At 34.9% G+C, this 12,314-nt stretch overlaps 1 protein-coding gene across 2 annotated transcripts in view; it reads right to left on the bottom strand.

Moving 5' to 3' along the window:
* The window catches only part of MCTP2 (multiple C2 and transmembrane domain containing 2), a 266,895-nt gene that overhangs the window by 182,274 nt on the left and 72,307 nt on the right, over nucleotides 1-12,314 (bottom strand). Inside the window, exons 3-4 of one of the 2 annotated variants that reach the window (XM_001371894.3) lie at nucleotides 1,495-1,557; nucleotides 678-786 (exon numbers count right to left, since the gene is read on the bottom strand). In XM_001371894.3, coding sequence (XP_001371931.1) covers nucleotides 678-786; nucleotides 1,495-1,557 — 172 coding nt within the window. The remainder of the gene's footprint in view (nucleotides 1-677; nucleotides 787-1,494; nucleotides 1,558-12,314) is intronic. The other variant, XM_007479407.2, reaches the window with a different exon arrangement.

The following is a 12,314-nucleotide window of genomic DNA, read 5'->3' as shown; positions in this document are numbered from 1 at the left end:
TGACAGAAGCAAAGTCAAAAAAAGTTAAAGGACATTACAGTTTCTTATGGTTTCAAACATTCCTCACTGTATAGCAAACATAATTGTTAATTCTATATGATCTTAATGTGACAAATTCAGATATAAGTATGGTAGATGGCTAAACTAAAATTTTAATAAAGGAGCAGGAAATACAGATGTATGCATAAGAGGTCAAATAATTTTCTTGATGAATATGTTTTTCTTTATCAGAAAAGTTCCAAAAACTTTTAAGGTTCTACATTCCTTCCACCTCAATTTTCTTCTACTAGTCATATCTTGCTTCCTAATATTACTAGCAAGGCATCTGTGGGATGCTCTAGTAAACACCAAATTACCAAATAAAATGTAGCTAAAAAAAGTCATCATCCACAAAGTACTACTTGTAAAAAGTTCAGTTAAAGGAAGCAGTTAAAGTATTTGCAGAAGTGCACAACAGCCATTTATTTATACTTTCCAAAAATTAAAACTGCTAGAAATTTAATAAATTTATACTTCTTCCTTACTTGAAAATATTTGTATTTGCCTATCCCTAAATACATAGAGGAAATAAACGGTAAAATTTGATAAGGAATGAAGATTAACAATTCAATACCAGAGTTGAAAGGAAAATATGGGAAAAAACCCAAACCATAAATTAAATAAAGGTGATTCCTTACCACAGCGATCTCTAATGACAAGGTTCTTGCCTTCTTTCAGGTGTATGGTGAGAAGGTAAGCAAAAGGACTGGGAAGGTTACTTAAGCAATCTCCTGCTTCTTCTAGGGTCTATAGGAGATAGAAAAATTATTTACTTTTTTTCCCTGATATATAAGCAAAAGAACAAATGCATTCTCTCTCTCTCTCTCTCTCTCTCTCTCTCTCTCTCTCTCTCTCTCTCTCTCTCTCTCTCTCTGTGTGTGTGTGTGTGTGTGTGTGTGTGTGCGTCCGTCTCTGTCTCTCTATGTGTGTCTCTGTCTCTCTCTGTCTCTCTGCCTCTGTCTCTCTAATACTCAGTTGATTTCATAATTCTATTCCTTAAATGTTTTTTACTAGGTAATCTCCATTACTAATATATCTTTAAACCTCAGGTAGTCCTGAGTTTGACTACTCTAATCCAACTAGAGAGTATTCATTTACCATCACTCATGTAACTTTGATCACAATCTGATGGTCAGAAATAGAAAACAAGGGCCTTTTCTGTGTTTCCCCTGGTGTAAGCACAGTACTCTAGAGTCAAATACCACTATGTAATTTAATCATGAGATTATCATGCAAAATTAACATCCTGAGAATTGCAGAAATTGTTGACATACAGTCACTATATATTATTACAAAATGATTTACAAAACCCATGAATAAGGTTAGTTTGTATTCAACATTCTACACAGAATTGAAAACAATTCCAAACCCAACTTTACTTTCCAGTAAATATTTTCTCTGAAATATTTACTTGAGTGCTAGAGAATTTAAAAATAAAATTAACCACAAACTCACAGATTGCTCTTCAAAAAGCTGGGAGGTCATTGAAGAATCCAAATCACTAGATCCACCTGGATTCTGTTGTTAAAAAAAAAAAAAGTTGTGTGTGTGTGGGTTTTTTTTAACCCGATAATAAATCAATTAAAAGAAGTAAGCAGGCTAATAACACAGAAAGATGTCTCTTCACCTGCTAAAAATGCTTCATCACCTTTTAACATTCAGCTTATGTCTGAATCAGAAGATTCTGAAAACAGCTCTTCTTTACTAGGGATCTCTAGTTTGCAAATATGTGACTTACACATTTTACTTTATCCAAATCTAGGAAGTACTTAGTGGTTTAATGTATGTGTGGTAAAACTGAGGTATAATGTGATTGACTAGTTCACAGAAGATCTTGGCAGAACCTTCTACACAGTAACTGAAGTATAAGTAACGAAAGTAAAATGGGAAGACTTCCAAAGTGAGACCGGATGGTATTACTTTAAATCATACCTTTGTGTAATTTACAATGCTTCTGTCTCAAGCTATTGTATTGTACATTCACTTAACAGAAGAGTGATTTTTTTTTATCAGCTGAATTAAAGACACAGATTCTAAACAAGTGACTATTCTATTACATAGAATTGGAAAGAAACAGTCAAAAAGGACCTCATGTCTAGTTTAATCCCCTGCTAAAACTTAAATCCCACCTACAATATTCTTAAGGAGTAGTCATTCAGGCTTTACCAAAAAGCCTCCAAGGACCAAAAATTCATTGTTCCCCAAGTATTCCACTTAGCAATAATTGTTAAGGAAATATGTATTTTTTTTCCCTGTCTGATGACTCAAAATCTGACTTCCTGGAACATTCATTGAATATTCTCAAGGCCAAGTGCTACAAGTTTAATGTCCTTCCACATAACAACCCTTTAGATATTTTCAGATAGATATCATGTGCCTTCTTGCTAATCTAGGAAGGAACTCCAAGTGAACCTAATGCTGCATAGTCTCATGGATCTTTACTATCCCAGTTGGTCATTGTCTGGTTATGCCCTAACTTAGAAAGATGTCAGTTCATTGTCTGATGTGAACATCAAGATGCTCAGAAATTTTGCCACAGACTAATGAAACACATGTGTTAGCAATGCTTTCTTAAATTTGCATAGGTTTTTATAGCTAGTGACTTTGCACTCACTATCTAATTTAATATAATTTTAGAGTTGTATGGGAGTTCAGGGGTTATCTAATTGAAACTTCTTTCTGGTATATAATTTCAGGACAAATAGCCAACTGTACAAACTCTGACCAAAAACTCCTAATTATTCCCCATCTAACTGGTCTAACTTACAAATTTTGAGATAGTTCTCTTGTTGTTGAATCATTCTCAAATGCGTCTAACCTTCAAGACCACATTTGTGATTTTCTTAGCAAAGTTACTAGAGTGGTTTGCCCTTTTGTTCTCCAGCTTATTTTACAGATGAAGGAACTGAGACAAACAAAGTTAAGTGACTTGCCTAAGGTCACAAAGCTAGTGTCTCAGGTTAGATTTAAACTTAGGAAGAGGATTCTTTCTGATTTTAGGCCAAACACTCAATCCACTGCAGCACTTAACTGCCCAAGTTCTGCTGGTGTTTTCTAAAATTAAGCTAAAATATGCCTCCTTGCAGCTTCAATCCATTGGGCTTACTTCTACCTTGTTTAAAAATATAGAATAGATACAACCCTTGGCAGTTCTTTAAGCACTTTAAGTCAGTAATGCTGAAGAGATGCTTATTAAAGCAATATAATAACAATATAAAAATAGCTACAATTGTTCCCATTTAATAGACGAGGTAACAGAGACAGAAGGCTTAAGTTCTTTATCCATGATCCTACAACTAATCAGAGGTACAACTAGGATTCCAACTCATATCTTTTGATTTGAAGTTCTATAACTCTTTCTTTTACTCCATCAATTAGAATGTAAGCTTATTGTGAGTAAAGATCATTCTTTGTGCTTGTATTCTTTTTTATTATTAAGATAATACATTTTAATATTTTCCATATTACCTGTCAATATAATTTTCAATATTCATTTTCTGATATTTAGCAATCCATCTTCTCTCTCTCTTCCCTTCCAACCCCACACCTTTCCCGCAAAAGGTAGGCACTACAATGTAGGCTGTTCATATATTATCACATATTTCCTCATTCATCATGTTGTGAAAGAAGACACACATTGTTGTACTTGTATTCTTAACCTAGAACACAGTGCTTTATATACAGCAGGTACCTGATTGATTGACTGATCTCATGGGCCTTAGAAAGGCTCTTAATTTTGTCAAGACTTTATCAAGGTAAACATTAAGGCATCAGTAATTCTAGTTTGAGAACATTCTCAAAGCTGTTTTCTTTTCCTACCTCCAAAATGTCATTAATGTTGCCTTGAGGCCATTTAAATATCATTGGACTTATCTCACATACTCCTAAGTAGTCTAAATCCACATTATTAATTTTTAAACTTACTAATGTTCTTCCCTTTCTTCTGGATTGATAATAGATATATTATGTGGAGGGTAGGAAGATGTTAGAAGGTTAGAATGGTAGGAGGTATCAAGGATCCAAAGAAATGAAAGGTTTTGAACACTAATGCACAATTATAAGCTGGTGGAGGAAGACCATTTAAATCCTTTATCAATCTGGTCCAAGTTTATCTTTGCAGATTTGTAATACAATATCCCCAATACAGGTGTATGTCCCAACTAAATTATTTTACTTGATGTTTGTTCCTCATATATAACATTCAATTTTCCTTCCCTTATACTACACTGGTTTTCTCCCAAACCCAAATGTAGTACCTCTTCACTTCTACTTCTACTTCACTTCTAGAATTACAAACTTCCTTCCTTTGAAGCTCAATGCAAGCATAATCTATATAAGACCTTTCCTGATCCAGCCTCCATAGCTGCTAATTTACATATCTTTACTTTATATGTCTTTTGTACTCATGTGTAAGGACACTTGTTATTTCCTCTCGTAGCAGAATATAGGTTCTGTGAGGGCAACAACCACTTCATTTTTGTCTTTGTATCCCAGAGCCTACCACAATATCAAAAGTAGGTGCTTAAGAAATGCCTATAATGACTGATAATTCAATTATGTTTCCAAGTACTCTGATAACCCTGTTTTAATATCTGAAAAGATTAATGATTCCATGTGTGTTAGAACTCCTCCTACTAATAGATTACAACCCTTACAAGTTTTTACAGATGTTCTTCCCAAGTAGCAATAAACCAAAAGATCACAACATCTGATGACCAGCTTTCTGGAAATAATATTCCAAATGTCCTCAGAAAAAAGTCAGTCTGTTGTTGTCAGGCACTGCTATAAAGTAAGTATTCCTGTATGGTAAGACCCTGATGGAGCTTTGACTAAATTAACATAGATTTTCTCCAGAAGTTAGGGGGTGATAGAGGCTGGCACTGGAGAAAAAGTGCCAGCCTGAAGAGTATGTGAAATTGATCACTTCAAGGGGGGAGGGGGCAGGAGTGAATTTCCTGAGAAGAGAAGATTCTGGTGAGGAGAGCAATGAGGGGCTCTCTCTGTCTTGAGATGTCGAAGAGAGAGGGTGGAAAAAGACTTTCTCCTGAGGGTTACCCATTTTCCCTGCTGGTGACTGGAAATCTTCCCCTCCCCCCTTCACTTCCCAATTGAAGGGACTTTCTGAAGAGAAACCTGAGCAGACTTTACCTCAGCTCCTGTTGTCCAGGGGTGAGTCAACCTGACTTCTCTCAGGGGGCTCAGGCTGCCAAGGCCTGGGTTCCCCCCAAACTCAAGGAGGGAGGGGAAAGGGTTTAGATAGAGAAAGGGACCCCTTTTCCCACCTTCCTTTTCCCATTCTTCCCTACCCGTTATTCCTTTTGTATTTCCTGATTGAGTTAACATTAAAAGTTATCTGTTCCCCAAACTGAGTGTGAGTGAATGGAATCAAGGGGAGACCCTTTGGTCTCCAGTAGTGGGGGGGGACAAGAGGGACAAGAGCGAATTGGGGAGAGCAGCTTTAGCTAAGGAGGGAAGGCAAAAGGGGGAAAATCTTAAAACCCCTCTCCTCTCTCTGAGCCAACCCATTACAGCCACTGTCTCCCCCCGTACCCCGCTTTGTGGGAAGAGGGGGTTCTCTCTCTTTCACCCTCTCAATACCTCAGGGTACAGCCTCCCCTAAGGGTGCATCCCCTTCCTTTCCTTCCTTTTTTATTTTTTAAAACAGTTGGCACCCCAGATTAATAAGGACCCCATTTATTTAAAAAACAATTCTAAATAAGGGTGAGGTATCACAGTAAGACTTTGGTGGATTATATACTAGTATTCTACTTCAGGAAAAAAATAAATTGTATATTCAAATAGCTCCCTTCCCCTAATTTGCCAGAGTTGGCCTCTTACTGTCACTCCAGATTATTTCTTTCATTTCACTCAACAAATGATTCCATGTGAGTAAAAAGCGATATCATTTAACTACTAATTTTATTTCTATATTTCTAAATGGACAGTTACAGTACATTAATTTCAAAACACTATAATAACTCTTCTCCTTAAAACAACAGGGGCATTAAAGGTAACTAACTCCATTAACTCACCATTATGATGGAGGTTACACTTGCAGAAAAGTAACAGAATTTAAAGTTATGGTTCCCAAAGCAACAGTAACTGTCACATGCTATATATACATATAAAGGTAAGAAAATGATCACCTTATAGAGTAATAGAAAATACTATGTATGCACAAAAAGGCAGAATTATAGCCACTGGGGGAATAATAACTTTTAATATACTGACAAGTACAAATGTATAAAAATCCTAAAGTATAGTCTACTGAGAGATGGAATTCTAATATTATTATCTCTTTAACCAACCTCCTCCTTGCCCCTGGCAAAAATATATATTTATATATACAGATATATGTATGTATGTGTGTGTGCATAAAGTATATGTATTGTACATATACATATATATTCCATCTTTATCTATGATTACATGGCATATAAAATGTATGTGCATACACATATATATGCATTTTTTCCTTGATCACTAAAAATTATACTGATAATAGCTTTTATGATTTTAATGGAAGTTAGACATGAAAAATAAAATTTAGAGGGGAGAAAAATGTGCCATGTTAAATGTCCGAATGCTGTTCTCCTGTCCAGCTATCCTTGAATTATTGCTCTGGCCATAATCTACCATCTGCCATTTAATATACTTCTCCATAGTAGGTTCAATGAATATTTGTTGATGATAATGAAGCATATTATTAAGGGAAACTATTTTATTTCTATACATGTTTTTCTCAGTGACTGGCATTAGCAAATGCTTAATAAAAAGCTGTTGATAAATTCTACATAGGTGGTTTGGGAATATCAATTTGGTTGAAGATTAATAGCTATATTTCAGGAAAGAGTCTAGAGGTGTATCTATAGATTCAGGAACCTTAGAGGTGATAGTAGAACCCATGAGGATTAATGAAATCACTAATATAGAGAAGAGAGAAGGGAGGGTCTAGAATAAAGATCTTAGGTATAACCATATATAACAAGTAGGTCAAGGATGATGGTCTTGCAACAGAAACTAAAAATATGCAATCATAATACACAAAACCTGACACCTGAGCTCTGACTTTGGAACATATGCTATTTTTGTGGCAGATTATAATCCTAACTATTAATTTAACAAACATTTGCTAAATGTTTACTATGTATAGAACATTGCTCTAAGTATGGAGTAGAGGCAAAGTTTGGATAAGATATGTCATTTTCCTTCAATGATCCAGTAAGGGGATAAGACAGCTAGCTAAAATATACAATATGGTGTTGCAGCACAGAGAGTGCCAGGCCTGGAGTCAAGAATATCTGAATTCAAACTTCACCTCAAGACACTTATTAGCTGCGTATTTAGGCAAGTGATTTCGCCCTGTTTGCCTCAATTTCCTCATCTGTAAAATGTGCTGTAGTAAAAATCACTCTAGGATATTTGCCAAAAAAAACCCCATGGGGTAATGAAGAATTAGACATGACTAGAGGAACAAATGCATCTAATGGACATAGTGAAATGCTGAAGATCAGAGACAGTATCATAGAGTCAATAACATTTGAAAGAGGCTATGGGGTACAAATGAAAGAACCCTGGGATCAAAGGAACTTGCATTCAAATGGTGATTGTAACTTTCTGTGTCCTTGGGCAAATGACTCAGCTTCTCTGAACTTCAATTTCCTCATCTACAAAGTGAAGGCAATGGACTAGATGGCCACTGAGACTTCCAGGTTTAGATTTTTAATCCTAGTTTATGATAATATTATTTGTACTTTAACTGAAGGACAGAAAAGAATTTAGTAATCAAAGTGGGGGAGGCAAGATATAGCATGAAGGAAAAGATAGCAAAAAATTCACAGAGGCAAGACAACCTAGAGAACAAAGAACTTTTTAGTTTAGCTAGACAAAAACAAAAGCCATAGAAAGAACAAAGTGGGTTATATGAGATGAATCATAAAGGTGGGGTATTGCTGAATAATAGAGGACTAGAATTTCAGGAAAAGGAGTTTGCACTTTATTTATCAGGCAGTAGGAACTAGTTTAAGTTTTTTGAGCTGATCTATGCATAAGAATTTATTTTGGTATCATGAAAGAGATTGGACAATGGAGAAAGCAGAGGCAAGAAAACCTGTTGCCAAGAGTTTATGTGTCTGGTTGCCATTCCGGTACTGCACACCATCATCAGTTGTATGATATGATTTTCTTTCCCGTGAGACCAAGCTCTTTATTACTTACTCCATGAAATCTAACCACCTCCTTTCCAGCTCCCTCACACACCTGAAAATGATTTCTCTCTCTTCAAATCTTTATAACAAACTTTGTCTTAATCTTACCTCTGTCCCCTATTAAGTTCCACCTTATGTTACAAGTATTTGTATACATGTTTTAATCCTGCTCCCTGCAATTTCAATGTAAGGTTCCTTAAGGGACAATTAGCTTTCAACTTTCTAACACCCAAAGCAAACACAATATCGTAGACATGGTAAATATTTACCCAATTTAATAAATTTTTATTGAACTTAAAAATTCCCTTTACCTTTCCTCTAAGTTTTACAACTAAAAAGCAAACATAATATACCCAACAACTAACTGCTGAAGTAGGGAGAATCATTTTGAGTCATACACTCAGAATGCTTTTCAAGATTCAGTGATCAATACGATTGCCAGTAGCTTAATTTCATACTAGTTGCCACTCCTAATTATGGTTAAATAGAGGGGGTGACAAAGGAGATCATCTAGGTTCTGAAACTTACAGGAACTATGAGTAGAATAGCTTGGGAAATAGCTTGATATATCTTCTAGGAACATTGGCAGACTTAATTTCATCATGATCTAGTACTAAAGATAGAAGGAACATACATTTGAGAGGAAGGAGACTGGTAAGCTATCAAGATGATGACTACTAGAGAGTAGGAAGTGAATTGAAGAATGTTTAGGGCCTCTCTGAAATAGTGAGACTGATGAAGCAGGCACCAATCAGGACAGTGGATTTTGCCCAAAATAAAAAATTTCAAAGATGAAAGGCTAAAACCTATAAGCAATGACATCTGATTCTGGTGAGTAGATGAGATCATGAATCCACTAAGACATTAAAGAGAAATAGTCCTATACATTTCATTTAAGATTATTCTACTGGAGTAAGTAACACTTCTGATGCAACCCTAAATTTGTGAGTCACCTGTTGAACAACCTTCTTAGGATTAATATCTCTAAACTTAACTATCCTGATTCTCGAACAATAAATATAGAGTCCAAAGCTGTATTCAAATGCTTTCTAATTTGTTAACCGGCATCAAAGTAGTGGCAGTCATTCATACATGTATGCATACTTACTTACATATATATACTCAGAGATGTAAATATAATGAAAATTAGATAGAATGACAATATCATATTAGTAAAGAAACTTAAAACATTGATTATGCAGCTTATTTAGTCTTTATCTTCTTCCTATTTATTCATAAACCTGAAAAAGTATATTCATTCTTGAATTTAGATTAGTTAGCCTGAAGCTACTATTAGAAAAACTAGATTATTTCTCTAATCCAGCTGTTTAATAAATATCCTCCACTTCACTGATAAAACTTCCTCTAAAAACTCATCAACAAGTTTGTTTTTTTTTTAATTTTGAAACACACAGGCATTAGTATTACACATATATGCTTGAGGCACATAACATAACTGAAAACTCATATACTCAAGTTTTCTAATGAGCACAGAAAAGCTTTTTCAGTAGAGAAGGAAATAGTGGAATAAAGAATTACTGGACTAAAAGAAATGAGCCGAGATGGATAGTAACTCCTAAGCTTTATTTGTCTGCTAAAATGTCATTACAGAAAAAAGAATTTAGGAATTCAGTTGATTGGTACAAATTTGGGTTCTCAAATGAGTTCTGTCTCTCATCTATGAGGATGTTGTTTTATTATCCTCATCTATTAGGACATCGTCAGATGAAATCTCTTGGCTTCAGTTTCCTCATCTGTAAAAGGAAGAGGTTGCTATCTGAGGATTTTTCTTCCTGTAACATTCTGTCATTCTATTTAAAGCTGCTTTTATGACCTAAAATTTAGAGTTAAATGTCTGTACACAAATTTGTAAGAAATAGAAATACAATGCTTATGCAGGAGTGTGCTTGCTCAGTGCTTGTGAAAGATGATGCTGGATTAAAAGCCATGGTGTGCTACTTTTAGTAATAGTTCTACTTAGGTATATTTCCAGATTCAGAAAAAGGAATAATGTTTATCTTTATGATAAAAATAAAGAAAACTGGTTTCTCTTTCCTAAAGCTAAATGAAGCAAAATCTGAACTATAATTCTTGAAGTATCAGATGCCCTGTTTAACCTAATATTCACATCCATCCAGAGTTATTCAAACAATCTTTCTTTTTTCTTTCAACCCATGATGGTAGAACAAGGGGGTGGGGGAGGGGGAACCTGTGTGATGACCATGGGTAAGTCATTGAACCCTTCTATGCCTCAATTCCTCTTCTATCAAATAGAGAAAATTATATTTGCATTACTTACCCCACAGGGTTGTGGTAACCAAACTACTTTTGAACCTTAAAATGCTATGTGAACAGAGATCATGACAATATAAAAAAAAGCTTGGCTACATATGATTAAGCAATCTATAGTGTTTCTGTAATTATTTTAAAAATAAGTATATTTAACTCATTTGATCCTTGAAGATGCTATTATTATCTCTATTTTACATATAAAGAAACAGAAACTAAAAGAAATTAAGTGACTTAGCCAGGGTCACACAAGTTATTGTCTAAAGCAGTGGTTCTCAACCTTTCTAATGCTGTGACCCTGCAATACAGTTCCTCATGTTGCAGTGAACCGAAATAAAAAAAATTATTTTGGTGGCTACTTCAAAACTGCAATTTTGCTACAGTTATGATTCGGAATGTAAAAACCTGATATGCATTATGTATTCTCATTGCTACAAGTTGAGAGGTTGAGAACCGCTGGTCTAAAGCAAGACAAAGTCAGATATTTTGGACTCTGAGACAAGAGGAGTATTCCTTTCTATATGTCCAATCAATTATTTGTATTTTAGTTCTCATCCTCCTAACATGGGAGTGTATGAAGTACATAAGAATGGGCAATTTGATTCAAAGAATCTTAAAATTAGGGTTTTCTTATTTTTTCTACTTCCATTCAATCCACTCACTCTTTAACCAATTTGGAAATTGGCTTTTGCCTCTTCTATTCTTTTAAAACTGCCTTTTCCATTGAAACTAATAACTCCTTATTGCTCAATCCAGTGACTTTTTCTTTCACTTCCTACTCTTCCTGACCACTTTACAGCATCCAAAACTGTTTAACAACTTCCTCTTTCTTAAAAGAAAGCTTCCTTTGCCATGTGTATAGTTGTCATCAGGAACAAAGTCTAAGTCCAAAGTTCCATAACATTTTTCATGGAAAGATTGGCCACCAATTATTCAATATTTTCCCCCAAACACTGCAATTAATGAATGCCATCTACTAAGGCTTAGAGACCTAAAGAGACACAAAGATGTGTTTATGGAGGGAATACTGATACTAATGAAGTCATGGATGCTTCATATACAGACATACTGCTTTGTCCCAACTACTAAGTTATTAGCTCCATGAAATCCATGAAATCAGGGGAATTGTCTCATCTTAGTGTTCTATGGTATCTAACATAGAACTTCAAATTTATTAGGCACTGGGAAAATGTTTCCTGATTAAATTATATGCTGCATTCCCTTATTATTTTAGATCTCCAAATGTGATTTATATAAGAAACTCCCAGTAAAGAAACTAATTCTATCTATAGTACCAGTGTATGCCAACATAATCAGTATCTCACAGGTGGGACTGAAACTCGGATCTTACTGACTCCTAGGACAGCTCCCAATAACTATATCAGACAGCCTTTTGGCTTATTTTACAAGTGAGGAAACAGAAGCCAAGAGAAAGTATAATTAGCACTAGGTCACAGAGTTAAGTGCCAAAACACAGACTTGATTCTAGATCTTCTGATTACTACTACAATGCATTCTTTATCTGAAAAGTGGATGTATCCTAAAGCATTTTTAGAAATTCAAGATATTATCAAGTTTAGTTCTCTTTTGGCTCCCTCTACAAAAGGCAGAATGCAAAATAGTAATCTCAATGCATTGGGGCTCTCAGTAGAGTTTTGGTTAGAAGGAAAATTCTGAAAAATTATTAAGTTAAAAATGAAGAAGACTTAAGGAAAAAAAATACTTTAAGCAGAAGAGAAAGTGTCTCTGTAACAGACATTAGGTGATTGTTGGTGTTCC

The sequence above is a fragment of the Monodelphis domestica genome, chromosome 1 (genome assembly GCF_027887165.1).
Source record: "Monodelphis domestica isolate mMonDom1 chromosome 1, mMonDom1.pri, whole genome shotgun sequence".
Classification (NCBI taxonomy): Eukaryota; Metazoa; Chordata; class Mammalia; order Didelphimorphia; family Didelphidae; genus Monodelphis; species Monodelphis domestica.
This window is presented reverse-complemented; position numbering and strand designations above follow the sequence as displayed.